We start from the raw sequence: 22,410 nt of genomic DNA on the forward strand, positions 1-22,410 counted from the left end.
AACATATTTCTCTTAATTCAGCAGCTTTACCTTTTGGCAATTTAACATATTAAATTATTTATTTTTAGTATAAGTTTCTTTTATTAATGTCATAAGTGCTTTTACTTTCTTAGATCAAAGTGATATGATTTCAAAACTATGCCTGTTACTTTGTGTAATGTCACTGACTAATCTTTCATAAAAATTTAAGAGTATAAGCTAGCATTTATATTGCTTATTACTAAATTTATGAGCATTTGATTTGATGGCACTTCAGCTAAAATGTAACTGAGACCCATCTTCAAGTGAGAAGTATTTAAGTTCTGAATGTGTATTGGCAAGGTCAATGCTTAATTGGAAGACTGCATTTTTAAAGCAGAACACCTTTAACACTGATGCCCCTCACACTGTGGATTATATGAATTCTTTATGCTTTGCTGAAAGTTTCTTTGTGTTGAAAATATTAACAGTTGACTTATGGCTTAAACCTTTTAATTCATGCATTAAATACTTTACATTTAAATGGCAGGAAGTTTTCTTTGGGATATATAGGAGTTCCTTGGGGAGGAAACAGTTTTGTTCTGACTCCTGCTGGGTTTTGCAGGACAAATCCCATCTCTGGCTGGCTGGCTGGCTTCAGTCTCTGTTGCTTGTTGTAAGAACCGAAATGAGGGATGTGGGACTCCAGGTGGCTCTCCAAAATGCAGTTTATTCCATCCAAGAGGTTACAGCAGTCCAGGGTAGTGGGTGACAGAACCTGTGCCTACAGCTGTCAGCTCCAGCTGCAGGCAGGCCTGGAGACCCTTTGGTTTTGGTTGCAATGCATTATATACTTTTGTTTGCTGAGCATCTTAATACAGTAGAACCAATCTATACCTTAACTATTACCTGTAGCCTATCATAACTACTATAATTACCATATTCATGTAACTGTTCTCCAATCACTAAAAGCTGGTACAGTACAGTTGAAGCTAGAAGTTGTTTTTCAGTTTTCTTGCAGTGGAAAATTCTGACACCTTTTTTCTACTTGCAACTTTGCTGACTTGTTTGCCTGTGCTATCTTTCTGCTTGGTAAAAACATCTTGTTTGAGTTGGGTTTCTCCTTTGCTCTAAGTCATAAAAACCCCTTCTAACTAACACACCCTTTGCCTCCTTGGTTATCCAATAAGACTGGCTCAGCAATTCTTTTCTTCTATATCAAAACTTGCTTCCATCTCTGTTCCTTCATCACACTCTACATTTAAAAATCTTTCTCCTAAACATACATGTCTGTGAGACTTTCTTGTCAAACTTTCATCCGTCCCAACAGCTTGTCATGATTTTGAGTGCCTTGAGAGAGAGTATCTGGACACGATGCCCTGAGCCCTCTCCCTGACTGGCCTCTGCACCAAGTAGCTGCCATGCAGGACCCAGCCTGAGCTCTAATGCTGGATGTTGCTTTGGTTTTCAGCAGTGCCCTTACCTGAGGCCATTCAGGCCAGCAGAGCCCCTGCCCAGCTGCTGAGCTCGGCAGCCTCGGACAGCCCCTGGAGCCATTCGCTGTTTGCCCTGATCCCCTCCTGGACCAAGAAGGTGCTGTTCAAACGGGAGTCTGACCTCAGCCACCTCCCGGTCAGTAACAGACGCTTTGCCAGTTTCAGTGTTTGTCAGGGTTGTAGCAATTCTGTAAAAACTGAATGTTGGGAATTTACTATCCAGTTAGTACATTTCTAGTTCTGTCTCAGATAATTGTGTTCATTTGACACAACTTCAGCAGCACCAGCTAGTTTTGGGATTTCCAAAGAATTCCTGTGAAAGGTACAGCTGTGTGATTGCTGTAAATTCTGATGGACCCTTAGTAATGAAAAGCTGTATAGTCTGATGAGCTTCATGCATAGTGTGGTTTTTTTGTGAATCATGATAGTCAAAAGATGAATATATCAATAAGATTCTAATAATTACTTGTGGGAATAAGTAGTGTTTACACATTTGGACTAGAAAAAAGATTAAATTGTTGGGATAATAAAATTCCTAAATTTGAAGCCAATTGGTACCTCTAAATATTTTTTAATTATGTATTTATTTGTATAATTTAACTTGTTGCTGAAGTTTGTGAATTGTGTTTTCATACACTATGTAGATTTTTCCCCTTACTTCATAGCCTGAAGATGTGTCCAATATGTCAGTGTCTTCTGAATTTGGAATAACTCTTCAGAAATGTGGCATGGTAAGTTTTCTTACATTTCTGTTGTTGGTAGGAAGTTTGTGCCCAAATGACCTTTAAAAAGTGGGAACCTGATTGTGCCCATGCTGAGTTTTTGGCAGTATGTGCATTTTGATGTTACAATGGTCCTACTCTCTGAGGGGCACTGTTTTGCAGTGTTGATTCAAAACAGAAGTCTGTGAAATCTCTCAGGCTTCAGGGCATTTTGGATTGTGGTTGAAATAAAAACCTGACTGTCAATTTCTAAAACTGCAAATGGGCAAACCCCAATCACTCCAGAGTAATCAGCCAAGAGGCTGGGTAGAGACAGACAAATTTTACAAGATGAGATAAACCTTCTGAGATATTCCCCTGGCCCAGCCATGGGTGCCCTACCTGGGTCAAGTGTGGACTTCTTTTGAGGGATGAAGCACTGACCCCTGTGCTACCCATTGTGTGTTTGGGCATCCTAACACACAGTCATAGCAAAGCTATTGTGTCATGTCCGAGTATTCAGTGGGACTCACCTGCAGCACAGTATTTAATGAAAAATGGTTTCATTTGACTTGTGTAAATGCTTTTAAGAAGCAAAGATAAGGAAATTTTTTAAACTTCTGATTTTATTTTTACTAGACTGTTATTTTTCCTTTTTTCCCTTTTTTATTTTCCCTTTCTTTACACTTGATGAAGCAGGTATGAATTCTTATAATTACAGTCAGTTCATCCTAGCTGTCTCCTGGAGAGAGAGAAAACACATCCAACTTTAGGACCATCTGAATCTGAATTTAGCCGCTGAAGTGGTGCCTGAGGGTAGAGGATTCAGTAACCAGTACAGAAGAGGTGACATTATAACCTTCACCAGATCAGCTGTGTAGAGAAGAATGAATATGCATCACATCTCATGGTGCTAATTACCTCTAATGTTGTTATTGAAATGGCAGCATATCATGATTAACGAGGCTGAGAAGTAAGCATTTCAGACATAAGAAGTAGTAACAAAGAATCTTCTGCTTTTCTATCTGTGGATCCCCAGTTTTTATACCACAGCCTCTCAGGAACAGGCTTTGAAACACTCCCATGTTGTTTTTTCTGCTGTTTACAACACAGCCTCACACAGGCTCATTAAAAGCAGCAAAATAACTGCTGTAGGAGATTAAAGATAATCTGTTGTAGCTGCTGTCTTTATCAGAAAATACTTTTGTAGTGCTATTAGTTGTAAATTACTGAAAACTATACAATTATATGTGATTGTCTTCCACCTGCAAATGCAGTTCATATTTAATTTTCCTTGGATTACATTGTCTTCTGCTTCAGTCCTATTTCAAGTGAACAAATGCGATTTCATACTAAGTGACAGACTGGCCATATGGTGCTCTTTAGCTGTTTTAAATAGAAAAAAAGTGAAGTTTGCACATTTTCCTCCTCCTGCAGTGAGTCACTTGTCAGAGCATGGAGGTGTCTCATGTTTGCTTCTTGGAGTCAGGATCTTTCCAACCTCTTAATGTAGAAATAGCCTTATTGAAACTGAGGTGTTTAAATTTTACCAGTGCTTCCAGCACCCACTGTCTTCCTTCTTTTCAGAAATGTGTTTCTTCAACAGCTTCATTCCATAGTGTGATGTGAACTTTTCTGTAACACAGTGACAATAATCCTTCTCAGAGCTGGAATAAATCTTTAGATTTAATTACTTGTCTTCTAACACTTTTACCTGTCTTGTTTCTTAATCTCCTAAGCATTCGTGCATTGGAGATTATCAATGATCCTCTAATCTTTTTTTCTCCTTTCCTCCCTGTTTCTAGTTGTTCTAACTTACTCCTAACAAGGATCCTCCATTCCTTTCAATTTCTGTGGCAGTTCCTTCCTCCTCTCTTTTCTCCTGTCGTGTCCATGCTCTTGCTGTGGTTCTTTCATGCCACTCTCCCAGGTACCTGAAATGAGTTCATTCTAGGAGCAGGCAAACCATACCTGTTGCTTGGTTCTCATCTGCTGATTTCAGGGGAAAAAAAAATCCGAATTCTTTCAACCCCTTTGCAATTGAGCTGAAGTCTGATTACCTGTCAAAAATAAGGAATGAAAAACATGTATTTAATATTAATGAGAAATGGGGTTTTGAGACTTTTTTCTTGTTTCATTTTGAGACTTTTTTCTTGTTTTGATTTTCCTTTTTAAAGCAGGTATCTAGCCTTTGTGATTGCACATGAAATGTTGAAAGGCATCTTGACTGCATCATGCCAGTTCAGAAACCAGAAGAAAGAAAATCTGACCAAAATATAACACATTTTTAATACTTGGTGGTTTTAACTCTCAGAAGTTGGGGTATAACTCATGATATACAAGCATAGATATTGGCAATGGTTTCCTCAGAAAGACAACTAAGCCTATTTTTACACATACATTAATACATACATTTTTATACATTGCCTGCAGCTTCTAGTACAATAAATAGTTGGAAATTTTGTCCCTTAATTTTTAAAACTCTCATCTGGTTCTATGCTGAATTAGTAAGAAATGCAGAGACCAGTGCGCAATGAGACCATAGCTGCATGTATTGAACCCTATGGATACCATGAACTCTGGATGCCATGAAGTCTATCACAATTCATATTTTTAGAACTCATTTTTCATGGGGACTGCTTTATTGTCTTATATTTGCTGGTGTCCAGATACAGTGTAGGCATTTCCTTAAAAGGAAGATCTAAAAAGAGAAAGGTTCGGCCTGAATCATAATTCTGTCAGTTAAAGGACTATTAATTTAGTGTCATTATTTAAACCTCATAAATCATCATAAATATACTATAGATCACCATATTATTATAGATCCTATAAAGATTTAGACAATTCTGGTTTAATATGAGTTACAGAGGAAGGCAGTTTGGAAGGTGAGAGGTCAGTAAGCAACTCTGTGCTCAGAATAATTTCATTTGGAGGGTATAATTGCTCAATGAGACTTAAGGGCCTAATGGAATAAATAAATCACATGGGTGCATGTTGCTAGAGATTGATGATTAGTGTATGACCATCACTGCTAACTGGAAGCAGAGCCATGGACTCCCAAGTTCACTGGTGGCTCCATCTGTCCTCACCTGGGAAGGGCAAGTCAAGACAGCCAGTGTCCTTCAGAGAATGGGGTTGCTGTGAAAGAAAGGAAAATAGAGACCAAAACTGCATGGAGAGAATTACTTTGCAGTGAGGAAGCTAGTAGAAGAAACATCCTTGTGGTACAAAGGTACAAATTTAACAATTTTCCAAACTCTGGTTAGAAAGTTATGATCCAGTTTTGTGTTGTATGCAGTATCATGGGGATATTCAGAATTTGATTACACTTCTGGTCCTGTATGAGCTGAATTTCCACCTTCTGCCCTTCTGCCACTGTCTCCAGGCAACAGCTTGACATGCCAAAAATTAAAATCTCACTGGGAATGTGAGATCAAACTGAGTGTAGTTTCATTTGCAGATCACTCAGAATACCTTCAAAAAATGAGTTTGCACATATAATGAAGTTTTATTTGTAATCCAGGCTATGAATTTTGCTGTTAAGATGCACATACAGCCATCTTGCACCATTAATACTAATGTTTCTGATTCCAGGTGGATGTTGAACGTGACCCTCAAACTGCATACATTACACTTGTGATTAATAACTCCAACACATTACTCTCAACAAACATCACAGATCTTATCCTCATGGACAACATCACTGGTCTACATGTTGAAAAAAACAGAGGGAATAAGACCACAAATGGCATACAGATTTACAGGAAAAGTTTCTTGCAAGGTAACAAAATCTGCAGTAAAATACCCCTCATAACACGTCAGAGTGCATCTGTTAAAATCACAGTATTTATTTATTTAATTAATTATAGTAGTATAAATTATTTGATTATCAGTTAATACAGGCAAAAAACTCTGGGAAAGGTTTTAGGCTGCAGTTTCCAATTCTGTCAGCTCACTGTTAACTGTTTTCACTCCCACCTTTGAACTGCTTCCAGTCTTCCAGGCACAGAACTGAGCCTCCTTTACTTTGTAAAAGTTGCCATCAAAAATAAAAGAGAGTTTTTCACAATTGTATTTGTTAATTTTGGGTATTTTTAGAAATTTCTGCAAAAGGCATTTTAATAATATTTTGAGGCATTTTTAGACAAGTGTAGCAGCTCAGCTTGCTGAGGTATTGAGGTGCATTGGAATTGCAAAAGGCCATACAAACAGGGAAGATGTTTCACCAGAAATAAGGCAGCTCTTCTCAGTATGGGTTCTCTCCAAACTGAACAAATTATAAAGTCAAAGCAAGTAATAGAGAAATAAACCTCTTCCAGTTGCGAAGTCAGTTTGTTCCTTTTCTAATTGATAGAAGTTTAATCAGTGCACATGCATTAAATTTTGTCTTTCTTGATTTCTTCATCTCCTTTTTCCTAATCACAAGCGTGTCGAAAATTAGCAGCTTGCTTTTGGGAGTCACAACATTTCTCCAGGAGCTTCAGAAGTGTTCACTGATTGCTGTTTATGATGGAAGTATCTCTGGTTATGATAGTTTTATGGTGAAAGATTTCCATGTAGAAAAGGGAAATAAGTAGACAGGGGCTGCTGTCTGATTGCAATTGGATAGCCAAACCCTATTTCTGTTAACAGCAGTGTGAGCAGGACTGGTCTTTTTGGAAATGGGAAGGAATTGCTGACTTTCCACAGAGATTTCCTGGAAACAATTATCCCTGAAAAAGAATAGAAAAATGGCTTTCATATCTGATCATAGTAAGCCAAGTTGGAGCTGCTACCTAATTTATTTATAATTACTGAATCTGGAGTTGAAGCTAGCTTTTCCAGACAAATCAGTGTGAAAAATACTGAAGTGGAATAAAATCCAGCAGACCAGATTTCTGCATAGTTTGAGGTTTGGTCATTACTATATTGATCCTGAAGTCAGCCCAGACCTTTCCACAGGGGACAGAAAGGCTCCATCTACACTGGCCTATGTACTGTCATGCTCAATGTTGGCCATAATAATTTTCCATATTTCAGTGCATTGTGAATGAAAATTCACCTGAATTCTGTCAGATTTCTCTTTGGTTTCAATAAGGGAAGAATCAACAAGTTAGTGGTTAAAATGTAGGCAGTCCATTTTATAATAAAAATGTTTTAAAATAATCTCATGTGACTTTTGGTATCAAAAGACAATGCTTTTGGGTAGGTCAGGTCATCATTTAATGCAGTTTCCAGATCCTAGGCTGAATTTGCTTGAATTCTTAGAGGCAGCAGATATGAAGGATGTTGCTGAGCTCGGATGGCCATGAACTGTCTACTTGGGATGTGTGGCATCTGCTGTGTCAGGAAGGAAAAGCTCCAGTGCTGTCCCAAGCCTTCCCCAGGGATTTTTGAGAAATTTTCATGGAAGAAAGCAAATCTCTCCATATCTCTTTTTTAATAGGTGGAGAACACTTTGTAATCAACTACTCTGCATTTCTTGATGCAGAAGAAATGTGGCATGGCAGGGTCTTGACGCTGCCTGTGAAGCTAACTTTCAGGAGTTCATCACAGGTATTTCATTCACAATTTTGTTCTGCTCTTCATAAGTTTTGTAAAAAAACCAGTCTCCAAGGTGGTTCTTGCCTGCCTAAACATGAGGCCATCATGTAATGAAGTGAAATTCTTAGGCTCTCTGATTGTTTACCATGAATTTATAAATGCATGAATTATTCTTTATAGCTTAAGAAGTCCTAGACCTCCTTAAGTAAAGTATTTTTCTGTGTTGTCTTGTAACCTTTCTTTATACTTTTCATATTTCTCTCCAGATTATTCATTTTTCCTGGAAATAAATGTCCCACAGACTTACATGTGTATTCCTGAAGTCTCAGAGTTTTAAATTTTTGCCATATTTTTATAATAAAATAATTTATTTTAACTAAAAAAAAAGTTGCAGCCATGGAAAAACCTCATTGCTTATAAGACACCTTTTAGTATAAGAGTTTTCTGTGTCTGAAAGATTTTTCAGAGAAGCTGACAAATCTCCATCCTTGCTGATTTTTGAGAACTCTGTTGCATCAGGCTCTGAAACAACTGGTTCTAATGCTGGAATTAGCCTGGCTTTGAGTAGGAGACAGGACAAGTGGTTTCTACCAAAGTAAAATTTTTCAGTTCTTAAATATGGCTTGATGGTTTTTCTGTGGTTTTCATAACTACATGTAATTATAAATTGCAGATGTATTTTCATTTCGATTGCCTTTCTCCTTGGTTTTGGAGGAAAAGGTGTTCCATGTGTATGGGAGTGGTACTAGAGTGGTGGAGAGGAAAACTTAAAAAACAGGGCATGGTAAAAATAGAGATTTATGTGCTGATTGTGGCTCCTGTTCTGTGCATTCTCGGTCAACCCAGATTTTATAGGCAAAGAAAAATGTAATACTTTGTGTATTGGGATATGGGGAGTGTATCCCACAGAGCAGCTGCTTCCCTGTCTATTAGTGTTACCCCTAAGCACACTGCATTTTCCTATCAGATTTATTTCAGTTTTAAGCTTGATGAGAAGTATAGTTAATCTTCTAAGGAGAGGCTTTTCTAGAGACTTTAGGCTGTTTGCCAGTGGATTCTGCCCTTTTTTTAATACAGGTAATTTTTATATCTCTCTCAGAATAAAACACATCTTGTATCATTGACAGCATCACTTACCATAATGGAAGAAGAAAAGACCAAGGTAAATTCTGTGATTTGCTATTACATTGACTCTCCTGCTTATACTTCTGGACAGTCTGAAGTAAATCCTAGGGTCTAAGGATGTACTTGTGTACTTGTGTCTCATCACTCAGCTATTGGCTAGTAATCATACACAGGTTCTGCCTTCTCAGATTTTGAGAAGAAAACAGGACTCAACATACAGGGTCTTTTTTTGTCTTAAACCAGCAATATTTAGTATGGAAAATCTAAAAATGCTATTATGCTCCTTGCCATGTTCTTTGATTTGAAGAATCGTCCAGGCATAGGAAACTGTGATGAGGATTATGCTCACCTGCTGCTGTGCCTACCCACCATGAGAAAGCTTTTTGTTTCTCCAAAAGAGTAAAAGTGTCCTCCACCCGTTGAGGAAAGGTTTCTGTATGATGCTGATACTCAAGCCTGACAAATAAAACTGTGGAAAGAATGGCATGGTTTATGCTTTCTTTCATTTTTTAGCTAGTCATTCTTTCAATATGACTTTCTGTTCTTGGCTTCTGAAGTAATTCTGAAATGTAGTTTTTAACAGGCCAAATAAACATTCAAAATTACATTGATTGCAGCACTATTATTCTTTTAGATAGTTTTTTATTAAAAAATTCTCTACTTCATCCATCAGTTTTATTGCTAGAGTAATCCCTTCCCCAGACTTGTTTCTCTCACCCAATCTCTCATTAATTTGACAGGCGACTGTTGCAAGGGGTTGTTTTTAAAGAAGCTGTGGCTTGGTTGGCAAGAATACTGGGATTATTTATGTTCGGGCAGAAGCAAACAGTTTGTTTCACCATAGAACATTTTGCCATGTGGATAGGGCTTGCCTGAATAGATCCTGAGGGCTAGATCGCTCATTCCTTCCATGGACCTGTCCCATGAATTTCTCTCTGCCTTTAGAATAAGTGATCTCTTTGGACACAGGGGCTTCTTCTGCTGGCATCTCTGCCTTCTCAGCTTCTATTATTATAATAGATAGCATGTCCAGACGTGGCTTTCTTGTAATTGAAGATCAAATGCCCATTCTGTTAAAATGAAAGCCATGATTAAACATGGTATGAACTAGAACTATACATAAGCTAGAGAACTCATAGTCCCTGGATAAAGATCTAGTAATATTTAAAAGGATTGGATATTTGTATAGCTAAGAATTACAAATGGACTTGCCATAAATCTCTTTTTTGGAAACTCTTAGAGGTGTAAACCATGAGGTAGCTGACTGGGTTAGAAAAATAACCTCATGAATGTTTTCTGTAAAATTTGGTGTGAATTGATTTGCAGCAGTTGCTGATGTCTTAAGCCAAGACTGTGAGCTACATTGGTCTCAACTGACCATGAAAATTTCTGCAATCTGTTATTATACATAAAACCTTTTTACTGTGCTTATTATTTTTTCCAATTTGAACTTGGTAGTTAGACCTCAAAAAGTTCTTGTGAACTGTTCTGTAGGTAGGTAAAATTAGCTCAGCTGCATTTGAACTTAGTAAATCAACAGGCATTGTAACTAAAATGTGTGGTAAAGATGTGTGGAAAATACCATAAATTTTTGAAAAATAAAGCTTAGAAATTATTTAACACATCATGTTTCACATGCATAATATTTGACTTTGGGTTGTGGCCAAGCATAAGGTGTTTTGGAATGAAACCAGTTTGTGCAAGGAAATTAGGATTAGCTGGAGCAGGTGTGATATATTTTATTTCATTCATATTGTCAGCTGTCATAAATGCTCTCCATCTCAGATTTATTTATTAAAAATAATTATTTAAGCCTGTTCATGGATATGTTAAAGCCAATGCACATATATGACAAAGTGGGCAGTATTTGGGAATGACAAGTGAAGAATTAATTACATAGTAATGACAGTGTCATGCACATTGGTCCCATCAGCTTTCACATGATTTGTTTGAACACTTAGATACTATGCTGTTCTTTAAAGTTTTACAAACCCTTTCTCTTCTGTGCCACTGGAAGGAAGTGCTTGTTTGCCTGGAACAAGGTAATTTTGTGGGTTATGAAAAAAATATGAGTATTGCTCATCTGAGTGTCCATGCCAGATGTCATCCCCTAGTGCTTCAGGGCCTGTCAGTACTTTGTGCCTCTGCCCTTGGCTGGGGGACTTTGATGCTGAATGGGACACTGGTGAAAGGGAAGCTCTCCCATCTAAGCCTGTGCATGGGAGAGATGATAATAACTCCTTTTCACTGATTTTCATGAGGCTTGCTTCCCTCAGCACCATGCAAAGCAGTGGGAGCATATCAGTTCTTGGGCCTGTAATGCCTCTTCCCACTGCTGGGATGGCTTTAGAGGTTGGCTTCAGGAATGGCTTTTGAGGCCTGCTGATGTGTCCGTGGTTTGAAGGTTGATTTGCAGGGCCAACACTGGGCTCTGGCACTTCCCTTGCACCGTCTGCTGTGGTGCTTTCAGATGGCATTAAGCACCTGCTGTGTTCTGCTTGGACTGACAGCCCCCCAGTGACATGGACTGTCCTTCCAGAGCCCATTTTCTTTAAATATGAAAGCACAGACAAAACTGCCTTCCTTCATGCAGACTGTCCCACCATGGGTCTCGCCTCTTAGAACGCACGGAGTCATTCCATAGCCAGGGCTTTTTCTTCACCAAAAGAAGAGCAGCTTCTTAAGCAGCTTCTTTCCAGCTTCACTGAATCCATAGCCTCACCAGATCCTTGCTTTCCCCAGAAGCCTCGAGAGATCCTTAAATTTCACAGAGTGCACGGAAATTAGACAAATGCGAGTGGGTTCAGACAAAATGATGAAGTGGTTTCAAAGCAGCTTTTTTCCCCTAAGTATTATCTATGACATCTCCTGTTCCCTGAAAGTGGAGGGATCTCAGTCAGAGTCCTGATGTGACAGAGGTGTCAAATTGCAATAAATTATTTGCAAATTGAGGGCCATCCTTGAATATCGTTTCCTATGCAGAATTACCATTGACTCTGTGGAATGCTGTCAGGTTTCTGTTCCAAGAAAAAACCAAACCCAGCTTGCAAGCAGCATGTTAATTATTTACAGTTCCTAGCCCCAGCAGAATGATCAGTGGTGAAACATTATACTAATAGCTGTGCTATGTTTTTCATTGAAAGATCTCATAGAACTAAACAAACACTGAATTAACTTTTGCTACATAGAGCATGAAGGAAATATTAATTTTTAATTCAATTCAGTTTAAAGATTAAGTTAAGAGCTAAAGTGAAAGGTCTAAAAAGTTGTTTCTGGCTCATGGTTCTGACAGCCTTTTCTGACTCAGGCTAATGGAGAAGCTGCAAGGTTGCACACAGATTGGGTGGATGTCAGTTGCATGTTTATTTTGAACTCATATTGGTACTTTCTCCCTATGGTTTTTACTCAGTTTCATTGAATCAAGAAATGGCCATTAATTAAAGTAGCCAAAATCTGACTGACTTTCCAGAGCCTATGAGCAACATCAAATGCCAGAAATTTTAATGAGACTTCTGAGGAGAGTGGCAACTTTGGAAAATAGGTATTAAGTGCAGGGTACCCAAAAGACAAAGCAAAAAACTTTAGCCTGTGGGGTTCTCTTGCTTGAATTACACAGGAATTTGGACAAGGTGAACATAGCAAACTGTGCTGACTTGGAAACCTATTGAAAATACACACTTGTTTGAAAATATTCATCAAAATGTAGTAATAACATAGAGCTGAGAAATCCTGAAGTTGTGTGAAGCCATTTAAAAATAATTTACAGTTTGCTTACAGTTACAGTGTTTGAATTACAGTTATGATCTGACCTTTTTACATATGAAAAATAACATTTTAATTAAATGATCTTTTAATTTCAGATTTTATACAGCCATGCCATCAGTGCTTCAGCATTCTTCATTGCTTTTTTCATTTCCCTTGTGTTGACATGTGCTGTCTTTTTCATCATTTACCGAACCCAAATATTAAAATGGAGCTTCTGTAGTAAAAACCAGGTGAGTTGTACTGTCTGTCAGGGTAGATTATTTAATTTTTTTCACTGATCATATGTGATGATATAACTTGCTAAGATTGTCTGAGGAGTTTTTGAAGATGAAAAAGAAGCCACCAGGTGATGGTTTTGGCTCACAGGTAATGTAATCTCTACATCCTCTAAACTTCAGTGCAGTCAGGTTTAGAGGTGAGCGTAAGAATGACACCCTGATCAAATAAAACTGCTGTCAGTACCTGGATATTGGCTCTAGATCAGAGGGAGATTAACCTTTGCCTGTTCATGTCTTTCCATATTCCTCTCTTCCTCCCCTCCATCCCTCAGAATAAGCAGCAGAATGTCTCTGGGTTATTTTGAACACAGCAACTTTGGTGCAAATTTTTTTTCTGATTATCAGGAATAGGGATTTGAGTTTTGGTCTTAGTTTCTTCAATGTGCAATAATATCTTCAGTGATTAAGCAGGACATGTGGGATTGAGGGTGAAGTATTTTCATTGTTCTGGGCCATTTTTAAGTATTTTAGTATATATTACACCAGAGAAAGAAAATACAGAATCTGATAGATATTAATCAAGTTAGTGCAATTCCAGCCATTCCTACGATTATTTTTTTATTTATGTAAAGTATAACAACTTAACTGGGAGGGAGCTAGAGACCTTAGTGAGAATATTACAGTGATTGGAGCAGTCCTGAGAGAGGTGTGCTGAGAGCTTTGAACCCTTTGTCTGCCAGAAGGGTGGTGGATCTCTCATCCCTCTGGACTGACCAGAGTAGCTCACAGATCACTTACAGCCTTTCTGCTGTTGAAAATTACACCATCAGTAACTTTTATTTATTTTAGGTCTGAAAAATAAATCTCTTTAAATGAAAAGGATTGTTTCCTTTTACAAAAGAAATAGTGATAATGAATTAGTAAAAAAGGTCCAGCTTGGTCTAGCATCAGATATTTATAGTGGGGTTTTTACGCAATATTATTAGTCCTCAGTCTGAAGTCTCTGTGAACTGAGTCACTTCCATCATGGATAGATTAATTTTTCCATGTTGTTCACCTGATAATACTGTAATGTTGCCATATGTAATTTGTATACCATGGCAATTTTTTTTAATTACCTAGAAAGTTTGAATGGAAGGCAACTTCCTAGATGACTTTCACAAGTGTTCTGTGCTCTCCATTTCTTAATCTGTATTCCAGATCAGATATATCCTAAAAAAGATCAGTCTGAGATAAAAGTAGTATATTTGATTTCAGATACATATCTGAATTACACAATCTCTTCCTACTCTTAGCAGCTTTACAATTTGATGATAAGTAGAAACTTTCTCACCTTGAGTTAAACTGCAATAAAATAAGATCAGACACTCATTATACATTTTTTTTTATAATTTAAAGTTTGCTACTTTTTCTCCCTTTTTTTCTTTTTTTTAGGAGACACAGCCTGATCTAAGCCAAAATCACAAACTGGAGCATTCTCAATTTAATTCAGGTGATCTCTTTAGTGAAGATATAATCATGAATGACCAGATCATTGATATTCTGTCCTTTGAAGAACCTGGGAACATGCGTCAGGCTTTGGAAGAGTAAGAATTCACTGCTAATACATCACATTTATTATTTTATCATCAGCCAAACCTTTGAATCTGTTTTGAGTATGTCCTCCTTATTGTTTTGTTTTTTTTAATAGTGTTTGTTTACACATATTACTGAACTACCTTCGGTTTTTGAACTGTTTTAGATAATCATCTATGGGAGAGCCATCATATTTCATATTGATTCACTTGTAGAAGTCACAACACCATCTAGGCCTTAGACATGCAAGTTTTCCAATCCAAATTAAACACCTTGCTTTGTCTCTCTGTGGTTCACTATGTGAAAGGAAACTTCTTGGTGTGCAAGAAAATACTGAAACACAGTATTCTACTATTGCTTAAGACATTCTGCTTTCAAAAGGGTGGCTTTTGTCCTAGACAAGAGAGCCCCTGCTGAGTGTCAGCATTATTGTTGAGCAGTGTATTTTGAAAACAGCTGGATCAGAGTCTAAGGGGTGACAGTTTGTAGTGCTGCCAGAAAGATACCATGTGATTGCTGGGACTACTTGCTAGAGCACAGAAACACTCCTGGTACTGTTGAAAGGCTTTTTGACAGAAACATGCCACTGTTAAAGGTTATCTGTTCTTCAGCTGAATCACATAAAAAGGTCTTATGTGAGGATGAGCAAATGTTGTTCATGCAGTCATATCATTACCTCCTGGTAAGTGAGGTTAAAGGCAGTATTATGAAACTATAAAATCTGTAGAAGCTGAAAAGTTACAGAACCGTGGATGGAATTTTCTTCCTTGAAGGGTAACTAACAGCATTATTATTTTCTGCCTTGCCTTGATAATTGGGAACTTATCTCTATAAATTGCACATTGGTCCTTGCTTTTATAACTGTATAGCAACTCAGGCTTTGAGAAGGCTTGCCTGAAAATAATTTTATAAATGTTAAGAAGAGCAGGATCAAAGATTTTTTTAAACTCACTTTAGCATTAATTTATTTCAGGGATAGTTAATATCTAACTAGGTTGAAAAAAATTGCTGGACTACTTTCAGATATATTATGGATTAAAAAGGTAAATATTCTTGCAGACCTTTCTAAAGGTTTTATAACAGGTTTATTTCTAAACCTATGAAACAGGATTTGTAACCTTGTTTACAATATGTGTCCAGGGGCTGAAGTTTTTTAATGCTTTTATAAAGTTATTGCATATGTCTCTTGCTTCCTTTCCCTTCCTCAGTTTCTGTTTTGTTTACATCTAAAGAGGTAGAGCATTGCAGTGAATAAAATAGATGCCCATTGGTCAACACTCACTAACCTGCTTCACCTTCTAAGCTATCTTTTCCAGGGTAAGGATAGTAGATAGATCACAAAGGTGTCCACAGTTACAGTGATTCCTGCTATGAAAGATGATTGAAAGGGTGATAGGTATTTTCAGCCAACCAACATCATCTTGCTTGTATGCTAGCTTGGTAATTCCTTCTGTGTGTTTCGGTGCAGGTGTGTTTCATTTTTGTCTGTGTGGCGCACATACAAGCGTGCCAGCATAATTGATAGCATCCTTTTCATTGCACTCTCATGGCTGGAATCATTCTGGTCTTTCAGATACAAATGAGAAAAATACTCTGAAAAGTAAGAGCCACATGTCATTTTCTTCTTTGCAACACAAAGCTGTTCTGTCTTCTAAGAAGTGACAGTGCCAAATTGTTTAGGAGATACATCAGGAGCATGCGTTCAATATTTATGGACAGGGACAGCTTTGGAGTGTAGACAGTTTGCAGTGTCAGGAGGATTGGCTAGAGAACAAAACATATTTTAATGTTTCATAAGGAAGCTTCTTGGTTACTCATTTTGTGAATTTTGTCTTAATAAGTCATATCCTTGATGTTCATTATGCAGCAAAATATCTTGGCTTTTATTCTCAGTAGGTTCCTTGCAGTGTGTATTACCAAATATTGGCTTCTGGGCAGTGAGTACTAATGAGGGGAAGCTGTATGGTTTGGGTATTTGGCATGCATACTAGAAGATCATGCTCAAAAATGTTGTGGGTCTCTTTTTCTGTATGACTGCAGGAGAATGTGAAGAAAGCTGAGCAATTTGGGTTTGTGTCCAGTGTGATGGAGCTTGACCATTCTCATAGTCTCAAAAGATACAGATGTGTTAAAGAGAACTTAATTTCTTTAAATGGCTTTTCACTACTACACCTTTTCTTTTTAATCTTCAGCAAGCTGTTCTTCCTTAAGCTTGTCAAAGCTTTAGCTGAATTTGAGCCTGCTTGCTGGTACACAATACATACTGCCAATTATTTTAGTAAATGAGTAAGTAATATGTATATATTGCAGCTGATTTTTCCTGTGGTAGAGGACACTGAGGCCAGTGTACAAGAGAACCGGATTAAATTGTCTCCAAAAAGCCTTGATAGAAAAAAATAAAAACAATTTACCATGATCTTAGAAGTTCACTTTTTGTTTTAAAATCTAAATTTCTTGCTGTGCATGCCAGTTTGATTTGCTATGGAGCAAATGTTCTATTTTTTTTAAACCTTGAATTTAAATGGAAAGTAAGAATTACAGAATCATAGAATCTTAAGGGATTGGAAGTGACCTTAGAGATCCTCTAGTGCCAGGCCCCCCACCATAAGCAAGGACACCTCCCACCAGACCAGGTTGCTCAAGGCCTTATCCAGCCTGGCTTTAAACACTGCCAGGGATGGGGAATAAATGATCATGTTTTCATAGCACCTAGACTTGACTATTCCTACACAGAAAATGGTGAGAAATAGTTGCATGGTTAGTACAAAAAAAATTATGAGGAGCTAAATTTCTGGTTCTCATAACTTGGAAAGAATGTGATTAAAAGTTTAGAATTTTTGAAGGGAGAGCATATTCAGTACTCTCTTTTTGTGAAATGTGTACAATGCAGGAATAGAACTAAGTAGTAATTACCTTGATATAAGATGCAGTGAATGCTCATGGTATGAACTCCAAACCCTACATTTGTGGTTCTGTGTTATGAATGCTGCTAGAAACTTCACAAGCATGTAAAACATACTTTTTATTTTTAATCAGAGATCAACTGCTTAATATATTATAGGAGCCTCTAAGACTTGGGAGCTGAAGAAAACAAATAATTTAAAATTGATAAATGCATATTTTTCTTCATCTTAAAAATGCCACTTTTCTTTGATGTTGGCTAACTGTGAAGTGTTTGGAATTATAAGGGTAATTTCTGCTGTCTACCTGGAACAATTTATCTCATCCAGAAGAGAGTTCTTTTGAGAGTTGTGCTGTTCCTAATGCTTTATTCCATATAATTTTTAATGAAGATTGATATGTCCTACCATTTCTGTCATCTGAATACTCACCCTGTGTGGATAGATCAGAAGAATCTGAGGAAATCATAGCAGAGCTGGAAGCTCCTCAGGCATTAATGCATAATGCATATAGCAATAATGCGTATTTATTATTTTGTGAGTATCCAGGCTGAAGTTGGTGATTTTGAAATCAGTGGTGAAATGTGTGAATGACTTCAGCAGAAGCAGAATTGGAATCTTTCATACACTCTTTTTGCATAGTATCTTTTCTGAGCAAAAGAGTGAAATAACCATTTTCTGAGCTGTGTTGCAGCAGCAGTATTATAGGTAGATGTATTTTTTTAATTGATTTTCTGAAGATTGACGATTTGTCGTATTTCTTATTTTCTGCAAGCAATGCAGAGGTTCTCAGTCTCTTAAATGCTGTATTTTAAAAACGTTTTCTAAACAGGTAATTGTAAGAATTGAAATACTCTCTTTATATTGCTGTGGAGAATTAAAGGAATTTGATAGGTGAAACTGCTGCCAGATCTAATGCTCAGACTTTCTGTCACATTTTCATGAACGTTTGTTTTCTGAAGAGCTTATGGTCTCTCAGCTCAATTTTTCATCTTTTTCAGTTTTTTATTTAATTATTATTTCTTGGCTGTATATCAGGAATCCTTTTCTTGGTTTTGTCAGCGTTCTGACTTCTGGAAAGCTAAACTTAACCTGTGACTCACCCATGTGAAATCATCCTTAGATAGTGCTCATATACCTTTCTTAGCAATTTCATTTACTGGTCTGATGTTTGTTTGTATTCTCTGTAAGGCTGCGGCAGGAGCTGTGCTGAGTTCACGCTTGGCTGTGCAAGTGCTGCAGGACTAATGGATGAACTCCCCCAGTTCAGAGCTGGCTGCAGGCCAGTACAGCTACTGGTCTATCACAGAGTATCCTTCAGACCTGTGCTAACACAGCCTGGCAGCAGGCTGGAACCAGGGAAATGCAACCCAAGAATTTGGGTTTGGGCAGTCAGTAGCTGTGGGTGGGTGTTCAGAGCTCATGCCATTGCCTCTGCTTCTACTTTAGTGCAGTTTGAGTCTCCTGCAGAGGTTTGTCTCCTGTTGTGCTGCAGCTGTGTAAATCCCAGCCCTGAAGTGTTTACAGCCTCTGTTGAGACTGGACCCAGCAGAAGAGCATGGAATGCAAGGGAAGGAAAAAAGGAGGGAGATGTTGAAGGGAGGAGGGTATGGGGCTGCACAGAGGAGTTGCATTGACATTCTTTAAAGAACCACCAACAAAACACAGCAACAAACTAAACAGACAAAAAGCCAAAAGACAGCCCAGCTTACTGATACTGTATTACTAATCCCTCAATAAATGGATAATTTGTGAAACAAAGCACATCAACAGCTTTTGAATACCTCTAATGCCCATTATGCTCAAATTGGCTTTCTTTATTTACTGTGACTAAAGCCAGCACTGCAGGAACTGGTTTCTTTGTGATTCTTCTTGTCTCAGTCTTTCTCCATCTTCTCTTCTCTGAAGTGTGACAAGGCAACATGGACCATAATGTCTGGATGTTGTCCTCCCATTTCTTTCCTCACTGCAGCTGTCCCATCGTCATCCACCGTGCCCATGGGTATAGGACATGTGCTGCTCTGGCTGTAGCAGTGGATGCCTCAGTGCTGGGGTGCTTGTCTGTCTGTCTGTCCTTCACTCTTTCCATTCTTCTCTCCATCCGGAGTTGGTGCGGCTGCTGTACCTTGGGGCTCTGAGTCGCTGCTGAAGTAGAAACAGTGGAGACAAAGTGTCCACAAATGGCTCTAAATTACTTAATTACATGCTTTTCAGGAGTCTGGTATATTTGAAGCAGTACTTCTACAGAAACAGCTACCACAGAACTCCAGTCTCCTCTGGATACTTTTGTAATACTGTGCTACTAATTAGCTTCCATTGGCAGAGGAGAGATGAGCCTTCTGAGAATGACAGGCTTTTCTGTTTTGATGAGAACATGTCATCAGCGGGGAATTTATTTAATGTTTCTCTTCTTTTTAGACTTCAGAAAATTGCATTACAGTAGTTTCTTAACTTTATAAATTCAGAATTAGTCTTTAAAATGTGTTTGAAAGCCATTACTTATTTTTAGGGCTGTTAAATTCAGCAGCTCTAAGTTCTCCTGTTCAAAAATTCTTTCTGTGGGCCTGTAATTTGAATAATAAGACTTAAAGATGCACATACTTGGTCGTTAATGAGAGGTTTCAATTTTTTGTGGTGTGTTGTGTTTTGGTCGGTCTTTTTTTGAATTAACTATATTTCGTTTCCTGACCTCAACTACTTTCCTGTATTTTCATTAGGTCTGTGGAGGACATCACTTGCTCAGGAGCTCTTTCTGCTTCTCTGTGTTTGGCATCTGGGATTCTCCCCTTCCAGATCTCTCTAACAGATTTTTAAAACCTCTTTCTCTTCAAGTGAGTGAAAAAACTTTACACTTGCTGTTTGAAGTTTCATTTTCTGTGTCTATTCAGCTTTCCTTCCCCTACCCTTTTGTGTTACCTGTCTCTGCATGCTTTGTCCAACAAAAGCTTTCAGCCTTTTCATCAATAGGTTGCCATCAGCTACCTGTACTTCATTAGCTTTCATGTTTCTGTGATGCTGAATATGCTCAGGAAGTGAGGCAAGACCTTTTAAACATCAATTACTGTAGCAAGCAGAGTGCAGAACATTTAAAGCAAATTATTAAATGTACCTTGGCTGGGGGAGACAGAGTGTCAGGCTAGAATTTTTTTTTCCCTATGTGACGTGAAACATTTAATCTGGTTGATTGTAAACCTTGTTCTTCTGAGGGACTTGAATGAAACCAAATGAAAGCATTCAGTTTATTATATGTACAGGATTCCTGCTTTACTGACTGTTGGTGTGAAGCAGCATGCTAGGGGTGCCCTCAACCTCTCTGTTTTGAGTAAAGAGCTTGAAGCAAGGTTTCTGATCTGTGTGATGAGCTTGTCTCATTTCTGCTGGCTGCTATATGAAGCTCACAGACCAGAAGCAGGGCACATCAGATGAAGGGAGCTTTCATGTTTTTACAGCCACAACCTTTCTTCAGCTGCCACTGCCAAAAGGTGGTGGTGTGGGTGCTGTCTTCAAAGATGTGACCTGGGAGAGCTATGGCTTGTAATGACTTTTCTCTCTGCTGATACCCTTGGTTTGGTGGAATAGTTCATAAACTTCTCTTCTATTGCCTTCTTCACCAATGTGCTGTCAGGAAAATGAAGAGTGTGAGTTGCAGGTTAAATACACCTGAGATCCCAGGAGCCTCATTATTCACTTGCTGACGCAGCAGCAGCAGGTGATTAGTACCATTGCTCCTCCTGCATTTTGCATCACATGGAGTTACTGGGGTACTGTAGTTCTCTTTGAGGGTGAAAAGGAGCATGGGAATCTTGCTGGAAATGGAATCAGGTGGAGTCTGTAATGACTTGCAGCAAGTAGGAAGAAGTGCTGTGGGAAGACTGAGGGAAAGAACAGGAAATGTTCTGATGGTGTTTCATTTTGGTTTTCATTCTTGGGGTCACTGATGAAGAAGAGTGGGAAAGTAACAGGGAAGTGGGTGGGGAATAGCTTTAATCTTCTTTGAGGCATGCTTTAAAAATCTCCTGTATTTGTCATAAGGAATAAATTTTGTGTTATGAACTATGTAACAATATGGTAGAGCTGTGAAGTGTTACTTTCTGAGGAGAGGTGAGGAATTCAGTCTTTCACATCTCAGTAAGAAAGGGTTAGAGGGTGCTGGGGCAACCATCTATCATTGCATGCTTGAAGAACAGAAAAATAATGACTAAGGAACTTGTTGTTCCAGCAAACAAAGAGAGTTGAAAATTGTAACTAATAAAATTCTGAGGATGAGGCATTCTTTGGAGAAATTACCTAGTGGAACAATTGATTAAAATGTTTAGTTCTTTGTTAGAGGACGCTTGAAAGCCAGGATGTTTCTCGCAGAAGACAGATATGCTTCAATTAAATTAGAGCTGCTGAGCTTAAAGCAGGAAGTAAAAAAGAAAAATAAATCGGGTGGCTTGGATTTTACAGGCTAGAAATGAATTTGTGAATCTATGAAAGAAAGTCTCCTATCACTACTTCACAGTCATTAGAAAAATATTATAGCAAAAAGCTCCCATTCTCTGATTCCTTGTTTTTGTTTAAGTGCATTTACACAACTCTTTTATTTCAAGTTGTCAAAAACAGCTTGATAATAGCTGGCTGTGTCAGCAGAAGTCCTGAGACTGTAAGCAAAATTACTTAAGAGAAAACACACATCCTGATACCTTGATCCTGCCATCACTTGCCCTCTTTCCTGGAGCAAGAAGGACTCTGCTGAGGGATCAGGGCCCTGAGGTACTTTACCATGAGTGTAGGTGAAATGTTACCCAAGAAAGCCGTATGCCTCCAGCTGCAGTGTCCATCTGTAGACAGCACAGAGAAGCTGGATGCTTGTGTTACCTTGGGGATATTATAGCAAATATTAGCTCTTAGAGGATCTTCAGATTACTGTGAGAAATATTTCAGGCTCATGGTACTTCAATTGCAGGAATTTCTGTTCCTGCATATAAGGAAGAAGGGATAAAATGGAGGAGGTTTAGCAGCTGCAGCCAACCAGCCATCTCTGCAGCAGATTGCCATGATGAGGACAGCCATCACCAGTGTGATTCTGTGGTGTCAAGAAATTGCAACAGAAAATCAGTCTGTGATAGATGATTACATTTCAAAGCTAGCCTCCCAAATACTTCAA

At 38.2% G+C, this 22,410-nt stretch overlaps 1 protein-coding gene across 4 annotated transcripts in view; it reads left to right on the plus strand.

Moving 5' to 3' along the window:
• EVC2 (EvC ciliary complex subunit 2) overlaps window positions 1–22,410 on the plus strand; it is a 60,705-nt gene that overhangs the window by 8,844 nt on the left and 29,451 nt on the right. For all 4 annotated transcript variants that reach the window (XM_030947116.1, XM_030947114.1, XM_030947117.1 and 1 more), the window contains exons 3-9: window positions 1,430–1,590; window positions 2,120–2,185; window positions 5,750–5,936; window positions 7,581–7,690; window positions 8,778–8,840; window positions 12,664–12,798; window positions 14,221–14,372. In XM_030947116.1, coding sequence (XP_030802976.1) covers window positions 1,430–1,590; window positions 2,120–2,185; window positions 5,750–5,936; window positions 7,581–7,690; window positions 8,778–8,840; window positions 12,664–12,798; window positions 14,221–14,372 — 874 coding nt within the window. The remainder of the gene's footprint in view (window positions 1–1,429; window positions 1,591–2,119; window positions 2,186–5,749; window positions 5,937–7,580; window positions 7,691–8,777; window positions 8,841–12,663; window positions 12,799–14,220; window positions 14,373–22,410) is intronic.

This window comes from Camarhynchus parvulus, chromosome 4 (genome assembly GCF_901933205.1).
Source record: "Camarhynchus parvulus chromosome 4, STF_HiC, whole genome shotgun sequence".
In the NCBI taxonomy this organism is placed as follows: Eukaryota; Metazoa; Chordata; class Aves; order Passeriformes; family Thraupidae; genus Camarhynchus; species Camarhynchus parvulus.